We start from the raw sequence: 26,825 nt of genomic DNA, 5'->3' as shown, positions 1-26,825 counted from the left end.
ACCACTTAATGACAAAACTAACAATCAGTAAAGTGGTAGAATAGTGTCCTTATTTTTATCATGTTATGCTACACATGATTTCCAAACTTTACACGCTAATCTTGAACAAGACAAATGGTGCAACTGGAGTCACGGGTCTATGACGTCACATGTGATGCATTCATGAGAGTCGATTCACACAACATACCAGTATATCGTTTGTGCGTCGACCAATCTAATCTCTTATGAATATGAGTAATTCTTCAATATATTAACCAACATGTATAGTATTTGTGTTTCTTGTCAGTGAGTATATGTCGTAGTCAAAGTGTAAAATTTCTATGAGACTATCATGTATATATACCTATAAGAGACTTGATGTTTTCTAGCACTTGTTGATATGTGACATTTGTGGGTACTTCTTGATTGAGTTCCGTCACCAGTTTTGAGTAGCCCTCACTTTCCTCTCGTAGTAAGTTGAACTTCTGCTGCTTATAGCTGGGGACGAAAACAACAAAATAGGACTATCATTCTATAAGTCAATATATTCACAGCCACAGGGCTTGAGCAAGAGAACCAATGTTTATTTGCCTGTAGACATGGTAGAAAAGAACATTGAGGCTGGACAGGACAATCCAAAGAGCAATGATCCACAGAGTCAGGGTATGATGACACACAATCAACCAAGTTAATGAACCTGACCACCTGAACCATTTGGTTGCCTCTTCCGACCAACATAGGTCACTGGGGACCTATTCCAACCCAGAATCCCCACAGGGACAATAGAGTGTGACCAAATCAGCCAGATCACAGCTTCAAGTTTGATCAAGTCACCAATCAAAGGACAATTAAAGGTCCAAGTAAGACATTCCACGTCATCTTTTATAACAACTTGAACAAGTAATGGCTACTTGGAAACCTTTTTGCCCCAGAATACTTGAAAAGCAGTTACAGAATGACAAGTAAGAAATATAATCACTTACTATAGCTTTGTCTTGGTCTTGACATATTTCTGCTGGAATTGCAACTTAGAAAAGATAAGGCCAACAGCTTCCAGAGTTTCCTGATCTAAACGTTCCTTCAGTACAGGCTCAGTGATCAAACCCTGTGTAGAAACAAAGGATTCAGTTTAGGTGCTCTCTACCATAGTTGTACATTTTGTCAATGTAAGCATTTTAGGAGGGCAGCTTAATTAGATTAGTACCAAAATAAGGCCTGTTTAGGCTTCATTTTTCAAATTAGATATATTTTGTTGAACAGGAGCAGGCTAAGTCTATTAAATACTAGTGAGTGAGTTTGTTTAACAACACTGAACAGTGTTTCAGTAAAATAGTGACTTGTCACCTTAGTAGGGGAGGAAATCCCAAAGTGGTGCAGGATGAAGGAGCCACCCATCCTTGAGATTTGAACCCAGTCATGATCAGTTGATCCTGCTATAGGTTAGGTTTCTCAAGTAACAACAATGCTATGAACACTGAAAATAATATTCCTCAGTACTTAAGCATGATGACGATGATGAAACTAGCTAGAATCAGTGAAAAGCCCCATGTTTTACTCACAGCGCTGGCTCGGACAAATGTTATAAATCTATCTCTCTGTGTCTTGTCCTCATTGCAACTTGTTTCCACATCTAAAACAAACATTTGCTCAAATTAAAGTCAAAACACAAAGAACACTTCATCCTTGTATTGAGAAGACATTCCTGAAAATAATCACTAAAAAATACTTCCACTGAGCATTGCTGAGGAATTGACCTACTAACTATCAATGTACCTCTAACTTTGTGACGTAGCAGGTCTGTCTGTGTGTTCTTCTCGCTCAGTTGACAAGCACACATGGCTGTGTAATGTCATGTTGAGTGGCGTATATAAATGCTATAGAAGTGAGAAGAAGTTCAGAGTTTTCACTTATCAGATATGCATCATTTTGTGTATCGTAAATAGTTGTCAAGGGGAAACAAAATGGTCATAAAAAAGCTCAAAATCAAACTGAGAAAAAGTTCCCATATGACAAATTTAGTAAAATCTAAATATTTTTTACATTTGTATACTTATCCTGCATTACTCCGTATTGCATTTACTGCTATGTTTGACAGAGAGACGAACTGTGTGAGATCCAGCTGCTGAAGAAAGTTGTCCCAACCAGCCCAGGAGGCAGCGCCCTCTCACAGTCGGCACGTGACCCGGAAGTCATGACGTCACACCAAAAGACATAACTGCTTTAAACATAACATCTGAAACTTCGTGGGGAGGTAGCGTAGCGAAAGGGAGGGAACTTAGACTTCGTAATGCAGGATAAGTATACAAATGTAAAAAATATTTAGATTTTACTAAATTTTTTAACTTATCCTGCATTACTCCGTATTGCATCTTTATCAGACGGCTTGGCCGGTGGGCATACTTGCAGATGTGAACCATATTAAACCCTCGTCAAGGTCCGATGAATCCGCACCGCATACAAGTGATGACCGGAACATCTACGACCATTCCTGTCTTCAGGAAACAAGAGTCGATGCAAAAACGAAACGCCCGAATAGGTAACCGAAATACAATGAGGCGTGTAGCCAAAATATATAACTTACCGAAGAGCGAAAGCGAAACGCAGTAGAACCTAGAGCTAATCTGAGGTGATAAACACCAGAGAGTTCGACGGGCCCCGCTCGGGGAATCGAAGAATCAGCGGCGTCGGCGGCAAAATCTACGACCAATCCCAAGATCGAATGCGAAACGCAGGAGAGCCCTCTAGGCTGGAGGCAAGGAACACCGGTGAGGTCGACGGGCACCGCTCAGGTACCATAGAAGCAGCGGCGTTGGCGTCGGCGCCGGTGTCCACATCTACTACCATTCCTGTCGTCAGGAAACGAGAGTTGATGCAAAAAGTAAAACCCGGATAGGTGACAGCAATAGAATGAGTCGGGTAACCCAAAACTAAAACTGACCTAAGAGCGAATGCGGAACGCAAGAGAGCCGTCTCGTCTGGGGTGATAAACACCAGAAAGGTCGACGGGCCCCGCTCAGGGTATCGGAGAATCAGTGGCGTCGGAGATAGATGACCTGTTGGGCTACAACCAGGGACCAAAACTGTGAACGCCGGCGACAACTTTCAAGGCTACATCACGGAAGTAGTGGTTGGTGAAGGCGGTGTCCGATCGCCACGAACAGGCTTCCCTGAACGACGGGATGGAACAGTATACCGTGAAGAACCAGTGTAAATACGATCGCCCTGATCTCATTTTATTTCAGGTAATAGCCTTTGGGGGGAGGGTCCAATCCGGCGGCTCATACGCTTTAAGGATGACCGCCCGGAGCCACAGGGAAAAGTATTCCGGCTGACCAACGACAGCGACGAAGGGGAGACCGGCAGAAAAAGGTGTTTCCTAGACTTGCGGCAGTCTTTAGATCGTAGAATAACCTTCAGTGCCCTTACTGGGCATAATGACGCTCATCCTCATCCTCGGCACCCACACTGGACGAGGGGGGAGGGGACAAGGAATGATCTATCAGGCCGTCCTGGGCGTTGAGTCTTTACGCTGACGTCCCAGTACGGTCCATGATGAACGGCGCCCTGGGTACCGCATTCGAACCGGGCATGGGAGACGTCGAGGGCGTGCTGTACATGGACTCGAGCGGCAGTAGTCAAAACCAGTAGAAACACCCGTCTTCTACTTAAGGTCGAAGAAGGAAGACGAGGGGAGTGGTTCGAAGGGCATTGAAGACCACATTCAGATCCAACGCAGGCGGTCCGAACTTGGTCTTCAGGTCTTCAAGACTGAACGAGCGCAGCCAGGCCCGTAGGTCGGGAATTTTCGTCTTTCTCCGATCGTCCGGGATGGCCAGAAAGGAGTAGATGGCGACCAGGTATGTGGGGGTGGTAAGCCCTTCAACCGATGGGTGCTACACAAGTACAGAAGGAACTGATCCAGGATCTGCGGTGACGCTGTCATCGGATCCTGGTGTTTGTCAGAACAAAATGCCTGGAACAAGCATCATTTATCAGCATACAGTCCCCCTGTAGATGGACGGTGGGCTGAAGCAATAGCCTTGGTCGCTCTAGCCGAATAGCCCTTGGCTTTCTGCATGTGTGTCAGGCGTGCAGACGATAACATGCGGGTATGAGGGTGTGGCAACAGACCGTGTGGATGGAGCAGAAGGTTGGACCACACCGGAAGTTCCAGGGGTTGTCTCTGGCTATGTTTCGGAGGTCGATAACCCAACTTCTGGCTGACCAATAAGGCGAGACCAAAGTCAATGGCAGGGGTCGAGTGGCCTGGATCTCTGAAGAACCGTGGGAGGGAGAACCGGAGTCGGAAAAGCGTACGCGCGTAATCCTTCTCAGGAACGATGGAAGGCTTCGACTGCCACAGCGGTCGTATCCGGCACAGGTGGAATGGAAGACGACTGCTGGCCACATTCAGATATGAGGCAAACAGATCTAGGGTTGGGGTGTCGACCGTTTCACATAGTCTGGCCCGAGACGAGAGCGTGAGGCGTCGGAGAGCTTGAGGCGCCTGGAACGCCTAAGATGGTGATTCTCGGGGGCGCCGGTCGAGTTTGTAGCGCCGGGAGAGGGGCGAGAACTCTGGGTCCGCAAACACCACACTACGGTGACGTCGTCAGTGGACACGATCAACAGGGCGTGACCGAGAATGCACTGTCAGCAAGTGCCGTCCTGGATAAGCATTTATCTCGAGGCTGTTGCTGTGCCTATGGTGTTGATCTCTGGATCACAGGTGGTCACAATGTGGGCTGGCGTGGGCCACTAGCCACTGACAAGGTGGCAGGGGAGGTAGTCAGCAACAGGGGTCTGCGATTGCGTACCGTCGGTACGATTCGGAAAAAGGTGTGATCGCCTGCGAGCCAACCTCAAGTAGACGAAGTAAACTAGCTTCACAATCGACCGCCGGGGCATCGACGTAACCGGGTAGTAGGAAGTCGAGGCAATATGGCCATTGCACGAAGTAATGAGATCGTTTTCATCCCTGAAGCGGCGTATAAGTACTCCTGTTCTTATATCGAGGTGACGATGGAGGACGACAACACGATACGAGGCAGGTATGCAACAGGGGTCAGTGGGACGGCCGAGGGACTTTAAGTATCAAATCGACACTGTGTCCGGTAGTCAAGGCGGAAGATAGGAAGGTGTCGTAGTCGAAAAGATCAAACCGGACGAAGGAAGGCGATCTTTTCCATCCCTTGAACGCCTATAGGCGCTATCGTTCTTATAGCGAAGGGTTGATGAAACAAGGTTCCTCGTGACAGCCGTGTTGGTAGAGGAGGTCTATTGTTTCCAACATCCGTGCATGGATGGACTGCGACAGGCGCCTGGTTGAGTGGTATCACCAAGCGTACAGGTAGACATGGAAACCAATCTGTAGAAATACATGGCACCCCTTGCCATGGTAAGTTGACCTAAATCCGGTCGGAGTTGTTGACAGTCCGAGTACTTGACACGTGACATGTAAATCACTCTGCGCAGTAGCCGAGAAAACCGCCTTGGAGTCGGAACTGAGGTGCAAACTCCACACACAGACAATCCTCAATGAACTGTGTGAGAGACGATCAAGTGGTGTACCCGAGTTTTGCGATAAAACACGGAACCCCATGGGCGTCGTGTAAAACCCGGGGAGCGCCGAGGAAGAGTCTCTCTCAGGAACGCTGGCGCTAGGGTAGGGTAGAACAGCGTTGATGTCTGCGATGTCGACGAAGTAAACTCTTTGTAAGTGGATGTCGTCATCGAATCTGATACAGACGCTGTTCACATGGCGCTCTGTTTCGATGGAAACCCGCAGGTCATCTCTCCGGAATCATAGCGCTTTAAACGACGGGATTATGGATAACGTCTCAGTGGGCAAGCTGAATCAGACCAACTGTCTATTGGTTGAAATGATTCCACCCAGGAAGTAGTACGATAGTCACGATCCCGAAGACCGACGGGAGAGTAGCGACAGGAGCGGCGACAGTTGTTTCACCATGCTTCTCCGTGTGACGAGTTATGAGACGGCAGCAAGAGAAGAGGGCAGTGGCGCCGGGGAGGCGATTGCCGATGGTGCCCCTTAAGCCGCAGTAGAAGATCGGATGGTCGGCTCGTTGATCTGAGCTTGATAAAGCTTGTTGATCTGAAGCTTGTTGAGCGCCGAAGACATCAGAGGATGCGGAGGCGCCGGAGCGCGGAGACATCAGAGGCGCCGAGACATCAGCGGCGCCGAGTCATCAGAGGCGCCGGTGGCACCGAGTCATCGGAGGCGCCGGGAGCGCCGAGTCATCAGCTTGTCATGAACAAGTCATGAAGCTTGTTGAGCGCCGAGACATCAGCGGCGCCGAGTCATCGGAAGCGCCGGAGGCACCGAGTCATCAGAGGCGCCGGAGGCGCCGAGTCATCGGAGGCGCCGGGCGCGCCGAGTCAGAGGCGCCGAGTCATCAGAAGCGCCGGAGGCGCCGTGTCATCAGAGGCGCCGGAGGCGCCGCGTCATCAGAGGCGCCGGGAGCGCCGTGTCATCAGAGGCGCCGGAGGCGCCGCGTCATCAGTGGCGCCGGGAGCGCCGTGTCATCAGAGGCGCCGGAGGCGCCGGGAGCGCCTTGTCATCAGAGGCGCCGGAGGCGCCGGGAGCGCCGTGTCATCAGAGGCGCCGGAGGCGCCGGGAGCGCCTTGTCATCAGAGGCGCCGGAGGCGCCGGGGGCGCCGGAGACATCAGCGTTGACGGTGTTGGAGACCGTGAACGGTCGTATGTCGTGCCATGGGAGGCAGACTCTACGTTGGGAGCGCTGGAGCCGCCAGTGGAGTAGGAGACCGTGAACGGTCGTATGTCGTGCCATGGGAGGCAGACTCTACGTTGGGAGCCGCCGTGAAGCTCCGCTGAGCGCTGCTGCCGTCAACGTAGGTGGGGGTCGACGAGCACGTTGAGCGAGGTGTGTCCTGGATACTCGCATGAGCTGAAGGATCACAGCGACGAATGACTGCAACATCGGCACTGCCTTGTGAAAGTACAGGGTGTCGTACAATCACGGCAGAAAGGGGCGGCCCCGGCCAGATTTGTTCCCGCGGCAACAAGTGCAGCGAGGCAGAAAATCTGGAATTTAAGCAAAACATAACTATGTGGCAAAGCCACAAAGTGCGGGAAGCATAATGTGTGGCCAATCACAAAGTATGGGAAGCATAAAGTAACTCAAAAACAGTATATTTTATTAAAGTTTATGAGATAAACAAGTACGCTAAAAGGGAGCGAAAAGGCAAAGCCTTAAGCAAACACGTAACCATGTGGCAAAACCACAGAGTACGGGAGACATAATGTAACTCATAAACTTCGTATTATATTGAAGTTTATGAGAAGAAACAATTACGCTTAGAGGTAGCGAAAAGGCAAGGCTTTAAGCACACCAAAACAACATACATAAATGTAATGTATTACCCAAGCCAAAGAGAGAATTCAAAACGCAGAACACGACATTACGTGGCCACGTGGTGAATGGCCAAAATGGCGGGAAAGAAAACAAAATGGCGGGAACAACATTGCGCCCGTAAATTACTGTGACGTGAGCCACAGACGAGCGATAAACGTTACAATTTACGAATGGGAAGACCCTAAGGTCACGGCCCATAACTGGTAACAATGTAGCAGCATATAATGAATGTAGAAACACGCAAAATATAAAAAACAAATAATAAGCTTTAATTTCCACAAGGGATACAAAGTACGTCCGTCCGTGGAGGTGACAAAGCAGTTATGTCTTTTGGTGTGACGTCATGACTTCCGGGTCACGTGCCGACTGTGAGAGGGCGCTGCCTCCTGGGCTGGTTGGGACAACTTTCTTCAGCAGCTGGATCTCACACAGTTCGTCTCTCTGTCAAACATAGCAGTAAATGCAATACGGAGTAATGCAGGATAAGTTAAAAAATGTTTATTTACAAACCAGGCACACATCCATCGACAGTTCACAGATGCATGTTTATGAAAGTATTATCTGGTAAACAATACTTACCAATCACAGCTATTGTATCTGCCAGGAGTGAATACACATTTCTCATGTGATCCTGAAAACCAGAGGTATACAATTTCATCACTGACCAATGAAACTTATTCCACACATTGCTTTGATTGTGAGATTATTAAATGTACTGGAAAATTTGTTCTTCAAACAAGTCTAAGTTGCTTGGCTGTAAGCAAGGTCATATAATACCAAATTCTAGACCCATTTGAAAATTAGTAAATTATGTTTAGAGTGAGTGAGTTGGGTTTAACGCCACTTTTAACAGTATTCCAGTTGTATCACGGCGTGTCAGCTTAATGTGGGAGGAAAGCCTGAAGTGATGCAGGTTTCAGATGTTTACCACTTCGGTAAAACCCACGAGCATGGGCATGGTGCTGACAAACCTAGAAACATAATCGGGGCAAACCGGGTTTTGAACCCACAATCATAGGTTTCTGGCACAGAAACTCTGCACAGCAAATCGTGCCGCCTCAGATGACTGGGCCACTTGTGCCCCCAATTATAATAAGAAAAAAAAGATCCTCGATCACTTATGTACAGTTCTGAGGGAGAGCAGTGTCCAACCCAGGCCGCGTGATTGCGCGATTCACGCTTAAAAAATCAAATCGCCCCTCATAAAAAATCAAGGCGTGATCTGTCGCACACAGTAATTTCTTGTACAGTCACTTACTTTATCAGCTGTATATCCCTACCTTTACATTCAATACCCACTAAATTTTTAATCAATTAACGAAGAAAGACAGTTCACAGCAAACATTGTAAACAACTGTCGAAGACCAATCGATAACAACCGGAAGTTCGAACACGAGTGACGTCCCTTGGGTTGCTGAATAAATTATTGATAGGATTGGCATAGGAAACGAAATTTGATTTACTTTAGTAGAAAACGTATCAAAACTTTGATCAAAATTATGTTGTATTTTGTTGTTTAGTAATCAAAAACCTTTGACAAGATGTTTTAAGACAATAAATATTCTTGAATAGTTCTGAAAATATTTTTGAGCATTTTAGTTAGTTTTAGTTTCGTTTCTGAAATCACACAATATGAATTGCCGACTGTCATAGCAGACGATTTTTTTTGAATAGTGAATGACCATGTCGCGCAAAAACAAAAGAATAACAGACTTTTTTAATCAAAATAGAAAAAAGCACAAAGCATTGTTATTCATTTCAGTTCTTTATTCTGATCTGTTACACTTTTATATGATGATGTTCCAGTACATAATACAAAATAAGACATTTTTGAAGAATGCAATTACCCCCCCTACTTTTTCAAAATCCCTCCTATTTCCTACATGATGGGGGGACAAGTCCCCCCTTGATTTTCAATTCTGGGTTGGACACTAGGAGAGGGCATGAAAGTATCCCAAGTCCTACAAATGTTTGGCAAATTAAAAAGTGTAATTTGTCTACTGAGGCACAAATACCATCAAATGGTTGGGTTTGCTATGAGACCTGGATCACGTAACACCAGAAATACCAGTAAACAAATCCCAAAAGAAGCATGCAATTTAATCTCATTATTATACAATCTGGTTACAAAAAGGTGATCATTGTTTATCTGGGCTTATGTTTGTAATATATTTTATTCAAAATTTCATTCAATAATGTTTACTTTAATTTCGGCAAAATCGTGAGTGAAGTGACCGGTAGATCGCACGACTCACAGTTATTTACAGCAACCACGGTCAGATTACCGCTACTGACGCCTTGAAACAAACTTTGGTCGCAAAAGAATGGATACATATATCATAAATGCCATACTTTTATTTGTTAAAAGTCATATTGAGGCAGTTTGACTATTAAATGCCAACATATCATTTTCACAATCAAAATACATGTAGCGTGGGAAGTCCCTACAGTGACTGGTCAAATTGTTCCAAACGTAAGAATATCCTGCAATAGCAATCACCTGTACCAAAGTATTCGACGTAATAAGCGCCCAGGGCGCTCTCAAAATTAGAAATAGGGGGCTCTTATTAGAATATTATATTGGTGAAAAAAGACAGAGATGAAAGATAAATTTCGTGGTTTATGGTGACAGCCTGAAATGTTTATGTACGACATATATATTTCCCCAGAATTTTATTGCCCATAATTAAGGGTTCATATAACACACGAGTGTGTATTATATGCGAATAAATAAGTCTTGTGCACATTGATCAATCGGAAGGGGTGCCAATTGGGATTGTTCACCAGCCAATATATCAGCAAATATCTCCGTGGGCGCTTATTACGTTGAATACGGTATATATAGTGAAAGCTGCAACTAAAATAAAAACACAATGTTGGAATATATTATTCCTGATAAATAATAATATTATATACAATTTCTTCTGATATTGCATCAAAATTCTTTAAAGTTGTATTATTGGGTACTTTTATACTGAATCACCTGTAGATTGGGAGGAAATGTTTGCACAGCTGATTGCTATTTCCATCTTATTTTTTGAGAAAATACACACGGTAATCTTAATCTCTGCATATTTCTAACGCTGCATGATATAGTGTCAGGCTATGTGGGGAAAATATAATCTTTTGCAGATGTAGTGCCTGACGCATCATTTTTCTATTCTGGCTTAATCAGCAATTTGCAAGAAACAATTGACATTAGGACATTTTCATGAAATTTCAACTTTGATGGAACATTATTCTATATCATTACCAAATATGAAATTTGTAAAAACTTTTTTCAATGTCCTAAAAAGGAAACTGATCTGAATCCCTGCTTCAGTCAAAGCTGGTGTACTCACATTTAGATCTGCAAGAGCTGCCAGAGCCTGGTCCTGTTTCAGGTGACCACGAAGAACACTCCAGCAGAGTTCGTACACTGCTCGCTTCATTGCATTCTTCTCTGGCTCCCATAATCCACTGTTCTCGCTCTGTAGTTTTCGGCATTGCTTTACACTGAAATTTAACATTCTAGTTTTACAACACAAACTGATATTTTCATTAAGCGAGCTTGAAGGCCAAGTGGATGAATATTTGTTTGTTTAATGCCACACCCAGCAGTATTCCAGCTATATGACGGCGTTCTGTAAATAATCATGCCTGGACCACACAATCCAGTGATTGATATTATGAGCATCGATCCATGCAATTGGGATAAAATGACATGCACAAACCAAGTCAGCAAGCCTGACTTCCCGATCCCATGAGTCACCCCTTATGACAAGCATAGTTGCCTCTTAAGACAAGCATGGGTAGCTGAAGGCCTATTCTAACTAACCCGGATCTTCATGGGTCTCATGTGATAATAATAGTAACAGTGATGGCCATGGCAATAGTATTGAAATTATGAAATTAGCAATCAAATTGAAATTATAAAATTTGCAACTGATACCTATGATCGAGAAAGTGAAACTATTCGAGATCTGCTTCCTGTATATAACATTTGTATTATGCATATGTTGTGACCAAGACAACACCCTAAAAAATAGATAACGACTACGAAAATATGCAGGGGAAGTCTGATGTATGGGTTCATTTTAATCTGGTTCATAAGTTACAGATTAAAGAATGCATGCAATAGATTGTGGAATGTATTGCAATAAACTGCAATATAAAAGTCAGGACAATACCAATCACTAATGTGTGTGTACAATGAGAGAAGTTGTTTATGTTTTGAGAAAAAGACAAAAACTTGTCAACTTTGGACAAGTTCAAATTTCAGCTTTAAACTCATCTGTTTTGTGAGTATTGTGTGCTGACTGTAGTGCTTTAAGCATGCACAGTGTGTATGGAGGCAAGCACTTCATAAAAACACATTATTATTATGAAGAACATAATTTGTTGAAACTATTTGTTGGGTATATTGCATTTCTATATATGATCTATCGTTACCAGAAAATAGGAAAAAACACCAAGATAAAATAATGGCTTCAGAATCAAGTGAAATACATACTCTGTGGGGTAGTGTATCTAAGATAACTATGATTCTTAAACTAAAACTTAAGTTAAAATAACTAAAAAATAAATATCCCAATTTTCAACATTTCTGTTCCTCATTAGTGCTTGCCATGTGCACTTCGTGTAGAATCTACATATTTCCGGTGATATTTCCATGCCATCTCATGATCGTTACTTGGGTGGGAGTTAAAATATAAGTGTTACAGACCAAATAACTCGTGTTGATTTCTTAATCTAAGCTAGCAGATGGTCAATAAACTTTAAGTTGGGGGTTGCTGTCAAATAAAACCGGTACATTGCTGTTTTTTGGGTCTTAAAAATTAATCACTTCCCTTTTCAGCATTATTAGAATTCTTAAGAGATAAGCAAGCAAAGATGTTCTTTATTAATACATGTAAAATGTTAAGAGATTCGTCAATTCTATATTTCGATTATTTTACTGTCAGTACTGGCCTAGTAAGCTATCAGTTTTTATCAACCAAGCGATGACAAGTGATTTGCCCCTCGAAATGACACGGTTCAGAGAGAGGACCTGAAACTAGTCAATACCTTATCTCCAAAATTGGGGTCCCGTTTGGTAGTTCTAACCTTATTTACGTTTTTTAACAGCAACACTGAACACGTTGGTGCCCGAAAGGCATATAATTTGTATTGCAATCGCAATGTAATATAAGCGAGCATGTCGATAATCAACAAGTAAATTTCAAACGAATGTTTGCCAAATAATTAAGTAAGCAATGATATCTCCCATACATATTTGACAAACACAATAAAAATGCGACCTTAAATGCATACAATTCTGATTTGCCCGTCTTTTCCCAAGCTTTGCAAGCATCCGCCGAAATACAGATGGACGCCATTTTCTTCTGGGAAATTTCGTCAATGACGTCACTTGAGAATATCCTCTAATAATCATTTAAGTTATACACAGGAATCCATAGGTTATAAAGCTGATAAACTAAGACTATAATTCTAAAATAGATTATAGATCTCGGTGTTGGTTGGAGTTTGATTAGATATCTTCCATAATTATGCAATGCCGGGTTGAATCGAATTAAGAGTTTTGAGAGTACGCAATAACCTGCAAACGGATGTTTACAACCGGACAACAAAATAATATTTCATTTTCAAACTGATAATATCTTTGGTTTGAGACAAATTAACAAAGATTGGAAGAATAAGTATTCATAGTATCGTTGAGTTAATAGCAACTAATTTATTTGAAAATCAAATTTTGTTTCAACATTAAAAAAAAACATAAATTACGAGCGTCCGGTTTTAAAAATAAAACAAAATGGCTGCGCCCATGGAACACGCGAAATTATCGAAAACAGAGCGAAAAATCTTAAAGAAGCAAGTTAAATCTCGACAAACTCTTTTTAAACACGATGGTATCTGTACATCAGAGTGTCCAACAAAGGTTATTATTATACGCAAAATATTATACGTTATTAGTATTTATTTTCATACGGAGTCATAAAATCAATACAAGTCACCAAAGTGGGTTCCCTTATTGTGCCCGAACGGTGTGAATCATTGCCATATGATATTGTCAACAATTGGTTTGCCGAACCCAGGCCGATATGATATAGCCTGAATATTGATTGTGGCGTAAAACAACAATGAGTCATTGCTGTATCTGCTGTTCTTCCGATATACTAGTGATAAACTAGTTATTATACTGTCCGTCGATGACAGGTTTTTTATTCGTCAAAATTTAAGTATTATTAATGTTCTCATCATGATATGGCTGAAATATTGCCGATGTGACGGGAAATTTTAACTCACTCACTCACTCTTCTGTTACAGATTCTGTGTGTCAGTAATGCTGGTTTAGACAATGGCGTTACCCAACAGGAAGTCTTGGATGTTTTCAACAAACATGGAAGAGTTACTGAGATCATCATGCTACCACAGAAACCATACTGCTTTGTCTGCTTCTCGAGGACGAGTGATGCTCAGGAGGCGTTTGAGGCTGTTAATGGATTTTTGTTTCGTAAAGGACAAAATTCATCGCAAGATGTGTATTTCTACATTTCATACGTTAGTCAGGGTAAGTTAAAACCTCTGACATTGATTACAGTTGTTGTTGAATCAAATTCAAAATTTATGTGGCTATCACATTCTACCATGCTGCAATATTCTGTGCTGAGTTGCATTCCTCAGCTGTTGGGACCTTGTACCAGTGGGTTCAAATCCCAAATTAACCTGCATGAGGTCCGTGGTCTCTCAGTACCAAAACCCATGCTCATACACATGTCATTGTGGTAAACGCCTGAAACATTTAGGCTTTCCTCCCACATTTATTTGTCCTGCCATGGTTTTACTGAAATAATTCTCACAAATTCTGTTGCTGATAATTTTAATGTCTGTAAAAGTTAATCCATGACTTCAAACCAATATGAATAGACTGGAGAGCAGAAAGTCAGGGGTTTGATTCAGGGTCAAGTCATACCATTAGACGTTAAAAGATGGTGCTTGTTGTTAAGCAAATTGGTGTGCACAATTAAGGGGATAAAACAAGGACTTGTCAGCACTGAGGCAGTATAATGTGTCTGGGTGGTGGTTGCTGGTGCATTGATGTTTAACTGTGGCAAAGTACTTACACACACACGTACACATGTACACACACGTGTGCATGCATGTCGCTATATAAGCATGATAAGTGCAATGATCTTGATGCAATGTTAAACCCATTTCACCTCACCAGTATCATTATGTTTCATCTCAAAACTTGCTTTCAGTCAAAGATTTGGTTTGCTTCATGATCATTCAAATCACTCAATGTCATGATGTACATACATTTTTTTACTTGTAGCCTCTCTTGCATACCAAAGGATAATATCAAAATTTAGAAATGGATGATATAATTTTGGACTTTGGCAGGGGATTATATGATACATCTATCTAGATCTGTGGTGATGTCAATCTCGACTCAATGACAACAATACTTTGTGTAAAAGATGCAGGGAATCTGAGGACAAACATCATAAACCATGATATACTTTACAAATGTTACTTGTAAAACAATGAACAGGAATTGGTGCTCCCCAGAAGGCATGATAACTGATATCTGGGAATTATCACTCTTTGTTAACCTTCTCAGCCGGAGACAGTTATATAATTTGCAAAATACTTACACATGTCTTTAAACTTTGAGAGCAACTCATGACTCTACAGCATCACAAGATGTGTATTTCTTCAATTCATTAATCATGTTAGTATGAATATACATTTGTACTATGGGTCTTCTGGCCTCCATTACAAATAGAACCTCTCTATCTATATTTCTGTCATTCTGCATTAAATTTCACATTTCAAATAATATCAAAGTTATTTTCTGTAATTAAGTTCCAGCCAGTGTTGCCCCATCAAGTGAGATGCCCACAGGTTTAGTCATGCTGCCAGACTTTGTCACACCGGAATGGGAGACGCGTCTCCTTGACGAGATCAACTGGAAGGAAGAGGCCAATGAGGGTACTTGATTTGTCTTCACCAATTACAGATATTGTAGACTGACTTTTGATTTTATCAGACATGCTTACCAATACAATTAACTGCCTCTCTGGTCTAGTGGATAGAGCGGAAAGTTGGTGGTTAGATCCCAAGCCGCGTCATATCAAAAGATGTTAAAAGGTGCCACTTATTGTTTCCCTGCCTGGCGCTAGGCAGTAATGAGATAAACTAAGGGCTGGTCGGCTTGGAGTACTGTGTCTGAGTTGGGTATACATGTTATACTGTGGCATGGTGTCTCAGTGGGCTATCACTATAAAACATACTTTAGTCTGGACTAGTATAAGCAGCCACGCACACACGTGCATGAATCTTGAACGCGACTTTAAACCCCATGTCACCACACCTCATCTATTAAGGTGCATATTCCTTTCAGCTCAGAGAACACTGAAGCATCGTCGAGTAACACATTATGGCTATGAGTTCAAGTATGGCATCAACAATGTTGACCCCAACGACCCACTGCCCGATGCTGTCCCAGAATCCTGTAGAGAGTTCCTCTCACGAGCCATGGCGATCGGTGTGGTCAAGCACTACCCTGATCAGCTGACTGTCAATCAGTATGAACCAGGGCAAGGTTAGTGTAGGACGAGAACTGAAATACATGGACAGTGTTAGAAACAAACAAGCCTGTCAGATACACTATGGGATTGAAATACAACAAAATGGAAAGTAGCATGGATGGCACCTTTTATTAACACTTTGTGCAAATTTAGGTCCATTATTCATTCACTTTTGGAAAAGCTAGTAATTAATTTGACCTTTTCACCAATTTTAGTAAAAAAGTAGCTTGTATTCATATTTCCTTATGGAAATTAAAACAGGGTTACTAAGTCAGGACATGTGAAAGTGTTTTTCTTTCTGATTATTTGTTTCCCAGCATATCTATAAACCCGTTAATACAGTACTTGGTTTCACACACATAAACACTTGTCTGTGTGTGAATCTTAATAAGAACAAATATGGGCGGTCGGGTGGCCTAGTGGTTTAAGCGTTCGCTCGTCACACCGAAAACCCGGGTTAGATTCCCGACATGGGTACAATGTGTGAAGCCCAATTCTGATGTCCCACGCCGTGATATTGCTGGAATATTGCTAAAAGTGGCGTAAAACCGTACTCACTCACTAACTTCAGAACAAATATAAATTCCGGGTTAGACGCTGGTCATAAGTGGTGATTTAATGGATCAGATGTCATGGCTTGATGTTTTTTTCATTGCATGTCATGGTACCTCGACAGTGCGGATCATGGCTCATAATATCAATCACTGGGTTGTCTGGCAAGATTCAATTATTATAAGCAGCTGTCATATAGATGAAATATTGCTGAGTGTTGCGTTATATAAGAAACAAGAACGACATAAGCGCTGAAGGAATATGACATTTTCGCTGAGAGTCTGACTAGTTGTGAAGGTGTTGATGTTTGTTTCTTAGGCATCCCTCCCCATGTGGACACCCCTCCAGCATTTGAAGACGGCCTCATGTCACTGAGTCTCGGCTCCCAGGTAAACTAATGGCAACTTCACACTTCATGGTGTGTGTCTGGTGTAGCTAAACATGGCAGAGTGGTACATTTCATAGGGGAGAAAGTGAATAGTGGGATGAGTCCCAAGCAGTCATTTGAAGTGAAAACATCTTATACTACATGTACTGTGTTCATGCAGCTCTATTTAGCTGAAGGGGTGGTTGGGTGGCCTAGTGGTTAAAGCGTTCGCTCGTCACGCCGAAGACCCGGGTTTGATTCCTGACATGGGTACAATGTGTGAAGCCCATTTCTGGTGTCCCCCGCCGTGATATTGCTGGAATATTGCTAAAAGCGGCGTAAAACCATACTCACTCACTCACTCACTCACTATTTTGCTAATATAAGGAATACCATTTAAGAGTTAGAACAACATTATGTTGATATACTGAAATATTGTTTAAAATTTCGAACAATGTCACTTTGTGGTCCATTTATACCTTTATTGCCACCGTTGTCTAATATCAGCATTCTGCTAACCTAGAACTACAGGTAAATTAATATATACTGTATTTTTGTTGGTCACCAGGAGATTTAGCTTACTAGGTTTCACTGAATTACTTGAGAAAAAAAATCCTAATTTTTGCAGTACAACCCATGTTCATAATTTCATGGTTTTTTTTGTCATATGCATCCATCCATATGAAAATCTTGATGTTTTTTGTGTGAAAATGTAATTAGATTTTCATTCCTGCCTGTCTTCATGTCTTGTCAGAAAGTAACCACAGCCAAACAATTTGTTTGCTAAATTGCTTAAACAATATTTCCTTAGAAATTTGATCACATGGATCTTCCAGGAAAAGCCATAATGTACAAATCAGTGATTCCTAATATAGGCAGTTATGGACTTTCGGCATCCTGATGGTCGGCACCTGTCAGTGTTACTTCCCCGACGGAGCCTGCTCGTGATGACAGGGGACTCTCGGTACATCTGGTCACATGGCATCACCCCCAGGAAGTCTGACATTGTCCCCACCCCTGATGGGGGTCTCACACTTGTCAACAGGGGGACGCGGACATCCTTCACATTCAGGAAACTGACAGCACATGCAGGTTTGTAACAAAATATACCGGGTACTAGTCAACTTTGGATAGGGATAATGAGATATTTCTGTTTTAACTGTTTTGTAACTCATGTCTTGCTTGACCATGCTAACAATACATAGTTGAATCAGTAAATCAACATTCGTCACTTTTGTAATTTGTTTTAGAGGCATTAACATGACAAAATGATAACCAGTGGGTTATATTTTTTGGTTTAATTATTTTCACAAATTGTAGACTAATATCATATGATACACATGGATTCTGACTATTTTACCCTGTGTTAATATTCAAACTTTGTTTATTTGTTTATTTGTAGGAGTTGATGTCCAATCCATTAAGGAGGAACAAAGAGAAAGGTACTTGGTAAAATTATGAATCTAAAGTTTATTTGTACTCATTTTACATGTTTAACATATTACATAAAAACATAGAGCAATTTGGAAATTATTATTGATATGTTTGTGCATACGTTTCTGGATATTCTACGTTTCAGCCCATGTTTGCCTGACACTGAGGCTGCTGCTGTCCAGCTTGAGCACGACCATGTTCACCAGGTGTGTAGACATCATGCAGATAGTCCTCTCCATAGGGGGCGGTCGGGTAGCCTAGTGGTTAAAGCATTCGATTCAATTCCCGACATGGGTACAATGTGTGAAACCCATTTCTGGTGTCCCCCGCCGTGATATTGCTGGAATATTGCGAAAAGCGGCTTAAAACCATACACTCACTCACTCACTCCTCTTCATAGGTGGTCAGGCCTTTCTCAAGATCCTCGGATGTGAGGGTTTCCATAACTCCTAAGGAACTGGTTGCAAGTCAGATTGACATTTAGATATAGAAATGTAACAAGTATGAATAACTAAGTATAGACTGGAAAGTGATTCTTTAATCATGTGATGTGTTAAGGCTTGAGACAAAAATGGTCCAGGTGAATAAATTTCCAGATTAATGAATTCTGGAAGATAGTAATGTGCACTAGTTATATATAGATGTTCCCGACACTAATTGACAACCTCCATGGTCTAGTGGATAGAGCATCTGAAAGAGAACTGAAGGTCGTTTAAGGATGGTCAACTTCTTTGAGAGACATTAAGAAGTTTTGGTGTAACTAAGGTCTGATTTTAATGAGATTGAATGTGATTATGAATGTTTTTGTGTGTGTGTAGGTTTATGATGATATAGCTGATCACTTCAGCGGTACTCGACACTCTACCTGGCCCGAGATAGCTGACTTCATCCACTCACAGCCGACAGGTACCCTTCTGGCCGACATTGGCTGTGGTAACGGGAAATACCTGGGCGTCAACACCAACATATACGAGGTGATCACAGACGTTTTGTACCCGCTCACTAGTGTCCAGCCACTAGCCATTTGATAGCTTTTTTTTATAAGAAATGTTCCACCATTCTGTAAATAATTCCACATACCCCAGTAAACACATTCATCACAAGATGGCCCTGTTAAGATCCGGGTTGGAATTGGTCTTCAGCAACCATCATGTCGTAGGAGGCGACTATCGGGATTGGGTTTGCTGACTTGCTGGCTTGCTTGGATGGATGCTCATGATGTCAGTCACTGGATTTTCTGGTCCAGAATTGATTATTTACATAAATGAAATAAATAAATCAAAGTAGCATTAAACAGCTGTTAAACCCAGCTTACTCACTCACTCACTCACTCACTCATAGAGGTGTTCCATGGATTGATTTCTGCTGCAGCTTGGTTCTGATAGAAGTGTGAATCTGGCCAGCATCTGTCACGCACGGAACTTCCCTGTATTTGTGGGGGATGTTCTGTCCATTCCGCTCCGCTCTGACACATTCGACGTTTGTCTGTGTATCGCCGTCATACACCATCTCTCAACTCTGGTAAGTAGAGCTCAGTAACAGAGGATAAACACCATCTCTTACCACTGAAGACTGCCTCTGTGGTCAAGTGGTAGAGCGTCCGCCCGGTGAGCGGAAGGTTGGGGGTTCAGTCCCCTGTCGCTTCATACCAAAAGACGTTAAAAGACGGTGCTTGTTGTTCCCCTGTCTGGTGGTCAGCATGAAGGGGCAAAAACAAGAACTGTTCTGCTTAGAGTCAGTATACTGTGTCTGAGTAGGATTTTCATGTTAAACTGCGACATGGTATCTCAGTGGGCTAGCACCATAACATCGGCATTAGTCCGGCCTAGTACAAGCAGACAGACACACACACACACACACACACACACACACATTGTTTTCTCCGTGGTCTTGTGGTAGAGCGTCCGCCCGGAGAGCGGAAGGTCCGGGGTTCGATCCCGGGCCGCGTCATACAAAAAGACGTTAAAAGATTGTACTTGTTGTTACCCTGTCTGGCGCTCGGCATTAAGGGGCTAAAACAAGGACTGGTCGGCTCGGAGTCAGTATACTGTGTCTGAGTGGGGTATTCATGTTAAACTGCGGCATGGTATCTCAGTGAGCTAGCACTATAAATCGGCATCAGTCCGGACTAGTACAAGCAGCCACACACACACATACACGTGCATGCACGTCGCTATATAAGTGCAATAATCTTGGACGCGACGTTAAACCCAATTTCACCTCACCTCACATTGTTTTCTAAGGTTGGAAGATAATATTACTTGTAAAATCAGTCATGTGCTTTTAGATTCATGTGACGGAATGTCTGATAGAACCTGTCATGTTGCTAAAAAAAATCCAGTGAACAATGATTTAGATATTGACAATATGAGCCAAGGAAATAATGATGTTTTCTCAACAACAAATATCCATGTTGTTATTCTACAACAGGCCAGAAGACAGAGAGCGGTGGGTGAGCTGCTCAGGATCCTGCGCCCCGGGGGTCAGCTGCTTATATATGTGTGGGCCATGGAACAGGAGAGGAAACAGGTCAAGTCCAAGTACCTCAAGGAGGGCAAGACCACATCCTCTGGGAACAAGAACACGTCCCCTGACGGCAAGACCACAACCCTTGAGAGCAAGACCTCATCCCCTGATGACAAGTCTTCACCCCCAGAGGGCAAGACTTCACCCCTAGGGGGCAAGAACACATCCCCTGAGGGCAAGACTTCACCCCTAGGGGGCAAGAACACATCCCCTGATGACAAGTCTGCACCCCCAGAGAGCAAGACCTCATCCCCTGATGACAAGTCTGCACCCCCAGAGGGCAAGACTTCACCCCTAGGGGGCAAGAACACATCCCCTGAGGGCAAGACTTCACCTCTAGGGGGCAAGAACACATCCCATGAGGGCATGACTGGGCCCAACGATGGTAATAGTGATAGGAATATTGAAGATAACAAAACCACAGCTGATGTAGATTTGTGTGAAAGAAAGAGCCAGGTTGGTGAATCCTGTGGAAATGGGTGTTTAGGCAATAGTTCCACACGTCATGAACAGTCGGTTCAGAGAACTTGGGAATCCACTGTGTCAGGAACTACTGAAATATCTGGTACAGACTGTACAGAAGCCATAATGAATCATTGTGAATCAGACGTGTCAGATGTATCGGTAGATTTCAGTAATCAGTGCAGTACCACAAACAAAAAACTACCTGTTCATGTGAATAGGACAAACTTCAAGGAACAAGATTTACTCGTGCCATGGCAGTTGAAAAATCAGAAGGCAAATTCTAATGTTAAGACAAGTGCCGATGCCAGTACGTTACACCGATTCTACCATGTGTTTACAGAGGGTGAGCTACAGGACCTATGTCGGAGTGTGGGCGGGGCACGGGTCGTGAGGAGCTACTATGATCAGGGGAACTGGTGTGTGGTGTTACAAAAATCCTAACTGCAGGATACGAAATTAGAAATTATATTTATTGTCTAACTTGTCAAGGCTTCTATTTTTTAGTTGGCCTAAAGATGGTATTTTCACATCATTTATAACTATTTGATTGGCATTCTAGAAGCATCTAAAAAAATATTTTTATGATAAGATTTGGAATGTTTTGAGAGAATATTTCAAAAATAAGAATGATTTCATAATGCATAGAGATCATTAGTCATTAATACGAGGGGCGTTCAATATGTTTTGCAACTTCAATATTAGACCAAGTTGCAGAATATCTTTTGCACTTTTATTTTTCAATATAATATCCATTCACCTCAATACACTTATTCCATTTGTCCTTCAAGTTTTTAATACCACTTTTATAGAAATCCGCAGATTGGCCCTCTAGGTTACACACAACCAAATGTTTTCCCATAGACTTCTATAGTAACGTTATGATTTTTTTTTAAATAACTAAGCATTCAACAGCAATTACCTGTACGTGTGTGCACAGTTTGGCCTTAGAGCAGCAATAAAAAAAATAAAAATGACTAGCTTACCCAGCTCCTTTTCCGAGTACCGGAAGCTAAACACACCACCCCCAGTTTCGCACCAAATGTCACCTACTTGAAAATAGCTGTGGTCACATTCAGCATAAGTCATCATGTTGAAAAAGACAGTACTAAATATAGAAGAACATGGTCAGTTTTAATAACTGGATGGATGTACATTTGAAAGACATAAAAATCTTACAGAATATCCTCCAATCACAGCCTGCAGATATCTCTCGATCTGCACTGAAGGCTCCCTACGAAAACCGCACTCTCCAAACTGGTACTGATTTGGTGTAGTAGAACCTGTAGACAAATCAGAATATATTTGCACTTGTCAAATCTGTGATTTATATATTGTATATATATGTAGCTTCTCAGAAAAAAAATGGAAATTGGATTAAACTTCACTACTTGTTCCTATCCAGCATGTCTATATGGCACCAGAATACATAGTTTTGATGCACAGAAAGAGTTGTGAGAGTTTAATGGTGTACACTTCATCAATGTTTTACAAAAGGTATTTCTGTATTAATAAAGAAGTTTTTACCTTCATGCACTGACCATGGAAGTTCATTTATATTTCATAAAAGATGGTGGTCAGGGGTCAATTCTATAAATGATTGAGGCTGCATAGATCATATCACCCTAAAATATTTTTTCGACTAAAAAAATTGAACAAATCTTTAAACCTCAAAACCAGTTACAATACATATTTAAAATTGAGTAGTGGTCTGTTGTTTGCCTTCCTTTGCTGACATCATCAGAACATAGCAGAGTCTGCTACATTCATGGAATATGGTTTTGACACTCATGACATGATGCGATTGATATTGTTTGAGATTGCTCGAACTTACACCATCCATTGTTTATATAATTAAACACTCAAATGGCTGTCAGCATTTGGTAAATCATCTATGGAGGGGCTATCACAAATGTTTGTGCTTTCATATACTCCAAAAATCAAAAGTATAATCCTCTATGATATAGGCTGATGACATAAGTACACATGGAAAGGAATCAGAAAAAAATCTCAAAATTGGACAGAGAGCATGGAATTCAGGCCAACAATAAGCAAGGGACACATTAAGCAGCTTTAAAGTCATCATATATGTAAGGCTGGATAATGAACTTTACCAGAAAATAGGAAGTAAAGGGGTGCATTGTTAACAGCAATCTCAAATGCTGACCAGTGAACCATACCGCCTATTAAAGCCGAGAAATTGAAATGGACCCTCAAGTAGAAAAAAGCTTTTTGAAACCACAACATGGAAGGAAATTACACTTAACTCTATTGATTTATTTAGTTAAGACTTTAAAATACTCACAGGACATCAAACATTCTTACTGTTTAATGTTTCAAGGTGGCTAAACTTGCTTATTTCAGTTATTTGCCAGTTTCAATGAAACAAAGTTAAAATTCCATATAATTATGAAAATGTACAGCTTATCCTGACATAAATGTAATTCTTTTTATTCACAATTAACAGTGTCATGCAATACCAGCTTAAAATAGTGTTTCTCTCCAATAATTTATGGGTTTATAGGGGAATGAAAGATACAATGCATTTTACTAAACAGGGGAGATAATTTAGTTTTGTCGAACACTATCACATTCTTTACAGATGATTTCAGAACCATAATGTTACATTCCAAAAGAGCCAGTGGATATTATTTTCATCTAAGCAGGTTCTGGGACTGGTGTATAGCCCTTACTTCATGTTTGCAAACTAAAAAACTGCACAGTGAGGCATTAAGGGAGCACTGTCAGAAATGTCTAGTGCATGAGGGTGATCTTATTATGGCACTTGATAGTGAGCAACAGAGGGGCCTCAAGTGGACTGGGGTTCTTAAATGTACTTACTGTACCTACATGTCCAAGTTCCACAACTTCTACAAGGTAATAGAGCGCAGCGAGGCAAAACAAGGGTTGTCGATCACACACTGCCAACACCGGACTTCGGATCAGCTTCTCCAAATGCCAAATTCGATGTCGAAACTCCTACTTCTTCTGCATGAGTGCACATATACCTCCCCAGTCAACATCAGGCATGTGAAAAGCTGAAAAAAGTGTTCAGACAATATCAAATGGCAAACCAGTTTGGATATAACAGCCAGGAGTCAGTTCTTGAGGGGACAAAATAATTATTTGAAAGTTATATGAGTGAAAAATAAGTCTGTTTTAAGAAACTTAATAGAAAAATAGCATCATTCATTCACACAAGAGCACCTAACAGAAAGACATATTGGTATGCTACATTGTTTACTATAAATAAGGGGATGTTTGACATATTCTGCTGTCAGCAGTGTACATGCTTCATATTCAAGATAACGGCATCGCGTAACTTGACTGGCAAGCGATTGACACAAGGCAGAAATTGTTGTGGCAGTGGTGACTTTATCCTAATTTGTTGTCAAATTCATCAGTTTCAACAAATTCAGAAGGCAGGAGGAGGGCTTGTTGGACAGAGGTACCCTGGGGGGTTCGTGCTGAGTTCGACCACAATACGAAGCAACATTCATTTCCAGCCCATCCAAATGCTCCATTCAACCCAAAATGTCCCCAACTTCACTGTCATTATTTTTAAATTTGCCTCCATGGTGTATCCATGGTGAAATATAAACAGAAAAGCATGTAAAGTATGAATTACTGAAATGTGCACTCACCCTACAGGTTACACACAACCAAATGTTTTCCCATAGACTTCTATAGTAACGTTATGATTTTTTTTTAAATAACTAAGCATTCAACAGCAATTACCTGTACGTGTGTGCACAGTTTGGCCTTAGAGCAGCAATAAAAAAAATAAAAATGACTAGCTTACCCAGCTCCTTTTCCGAGTACCGGAAGCTAAACACACCACCCCCAGTTTCGCACCAAATGTCACCTACTTGAAAATAGCTGTGGTCACATTCAGCATAAGTCATCATGTTGAAAAAGACAGTACTAAATATAGAAGAACATGGTCAGTTTTAATAACTGGATGGATGTACATTTGAAAGACATAAAAATCTTACAGAATATCCTCCAATCACAGCCTGCAGATATCTCTCGATCTGCACTGAAGGCTCCCTACGAAAACCGCACTCTCCAAACTGGTACTGATTTGGTGTAGTAGAACCTCTAACCACGCCTCTGTGGCAGCCTATATGTCCTCGTCATCCCAGAAGTCTTCCACGTAGGGCAGATTTCATGTGCCAGAACAGGAAATAGTCACTGGGGGCCAAGTCTGGGCTGTACAGTTAAATCACCCACCCTACAGCCCAGACTTCATTTAAAAGTGGTATTATTGAACGTCCCACGTTAGTGCAGAAAGAATTAGAGGGTCATGGAGGATACACAGTTGCCAGTTGCTGCTGAGGCAGATAAATGACCCGCTACGATTAGTGTCAATTATTTTAAAGGGGCTTCCATGGCTTTCTGACCGCCTCCGTTGTCTAGTGGTAGAGCGTCCGCCCGGAGAGCGCAAGGTCCGGGGTTCGATCCCCGGCCGCGTCATACCAAAAGATGTTAAAAGATGGTACTTGTTGTTACCCTGTCTGGCGCTCGGCATTAAGGGGCTAAAACAAGGACTGGTCAGCTCGGAGTTAGTATACTGTGTCTGAGTGGGGTATTCATGCTAAACTGCGGCATTGTATCTCAGTGGGCTAGCACTATAAATCGGCATCAGTCCGGACTAGTACAAGCAGCCACACACACACACACACACACACACATGCATGCACGTCGCTATATAAGTGCAATAATCTTGGACACGACGTTAAACCCAATTTCACCTCACCTCACCTCCATGGCTTTCTGTCGGTGTATGCAAGTTCTATTAATACAGGAACACAAACCTCAACCTGTCATTTATTATCCAGCTCTCTGGGATGATGTCAGGGGTAACAATACCATCACTTCTTGCTGGCTGTCAACTAGAAATTATGTCTCTAATCATCACAAAACTAATGCTATGGTAATACAAACCATGACTCGTCAAGGGGTCATTGCAGTGAATGGCTACTGGTCAGATAAGGACCAGGTGACTTGCCTAAGTTTGAAATGTTGACTGTATAGTTGATAATTTGAAGTGATTCCACTACCAAGTCTTTCACTAGCTTGTCTTATTGTTTGTTTAAAGTTGTTTTCCTGTCTTGTAATATACTATTGATCACTGTTTGTTTGCTTGTTTATTGTTTAAAGCCCCACTCAGCAATATTCCAGCAGTCTGTAAATAATTGAGTCTGGACCAGGCAATCCAGTGATTGACATCATGAGCATTGATCCACGCACTTTGGATACGATGACATGTATTAACCAAGTCAGCAAGCCTGATCACCCGATCGCCTTAGCCACCTCTTACGACAAGCATGGGTTGCTGAAGACCTATTTTATCCTGGATGTTCACGGGACCTGTTGACTGACAATAAATTCAATATATATATATGTTTGTTATGTATTAACAATATCAATGACATTACAATAATAACAGACTGCCTCCGTGGTCTAGTGGTAGAGCGTCCGCCCAGAGAGCGGAAGGTCCGGGGTTCGATCCCCGACCGCGTCATACCAAAA

General features: G+C 42.1%; 2 protein-coding genes across 2 annotated transcripts in view; one reads left to right on the top strand and one right to left on the bottom strand.

The window, feature by feature from the left end:
- The window catches only part of LOC124132653 (THO complex subunit 2-like), a 69,664-nt gene extending 56,918 nt beyond the window's left edge, over nucleotides 1-12,746 (bottom strand). Inside the window, exons 1-6 of the mRNA XM_048387450.1 lie at nucleotides 12,669-12,746; nucleotides 10,718-10,871; nucleotides 7,956-8,007; nucleotides 1,539-1,609; nucleotides 963-1,084; nucleotides 344-477 (exon numbers count right to left, since the gene is read on the bottom strand). Coding sequence (XP_048243407.1) covers nucleotides 344-477; nucleotides 963-1,084; nucleotides 1,539-1,609; nucleotides 7,956-8,007; nucleotides 10,718-10,871; nucleotides 12,669-12,733 — 598 coding nt within the window. The 5' untranslated portion in view covers nucleotides 12,734-12,746. The remainder of the gene's footprint in view (nucleotides 1-343; nucleotides 478-962; nucleotides 1,085-1,538; nucleotides 1,610-7,955; nucleotides 8,008-10,717; nucleotides 10,872-12,668) is intronic.
- A 420-nt stretch (nucleotides 12,747-13,166) lies between these two features.
- LOC124132652 (alkylated DNA repair protein alkB homolog 8-like) lies at nucleotides 13,167-22,073 on the top strand. Its single transcript, XM_048388069.1, has 11 exons — nucleotides 13,167-13,293; nucleotides 13,683-13,926; nucleotides 15,225-15,350; nucleotides 15,763-15,963; nucleotides 16,820-16,890; nucleotides 17,744-17,960; nucleotides 18,271-18,310; nucleotides 18,448-18,508; nucleotides 19,121-19,276; nucleotides 19,674-19,823; nucleotides 20,733-22,073. The coding sequence occupies exons 1-11, from the start codon at nucleotides 13,168-13,170 to the stop codon at nucleotides 21,732-21,734; spliced, it is 2,394 nt and encodes a 797-aa protein (XP_048244026.1). The 5' UTR covers nucleotide 13,167; the 3' UTR covers nucleotides 21,735-22,073.
- The last annotated feature ends 4,752 nt before the right edge of the window (nucleotides 22,074-26,825 follow it).

This window comes from Haliotis rufescens, unplaced genomic scaffold (assembly GCF_023055435.1).
Source record: "Haliotis rufescens isolate VD_foot unplaced genomic scaffold, xgHalRufe1.0.p SCAF_7, whole genome shotgun sequence".
NCBI classification, from domain to species: domain Eukaryota; kingdom Metazoa; phylum Mollusca; class Gastropoda; order Lepetellida; family Haliotidae; genus Haliotis; species Haliotis rufescens.
Note: the sequence above shows the minus strand (reverse complement) of the source record. Positions and strands in the feature narration are given on the sequence as shown.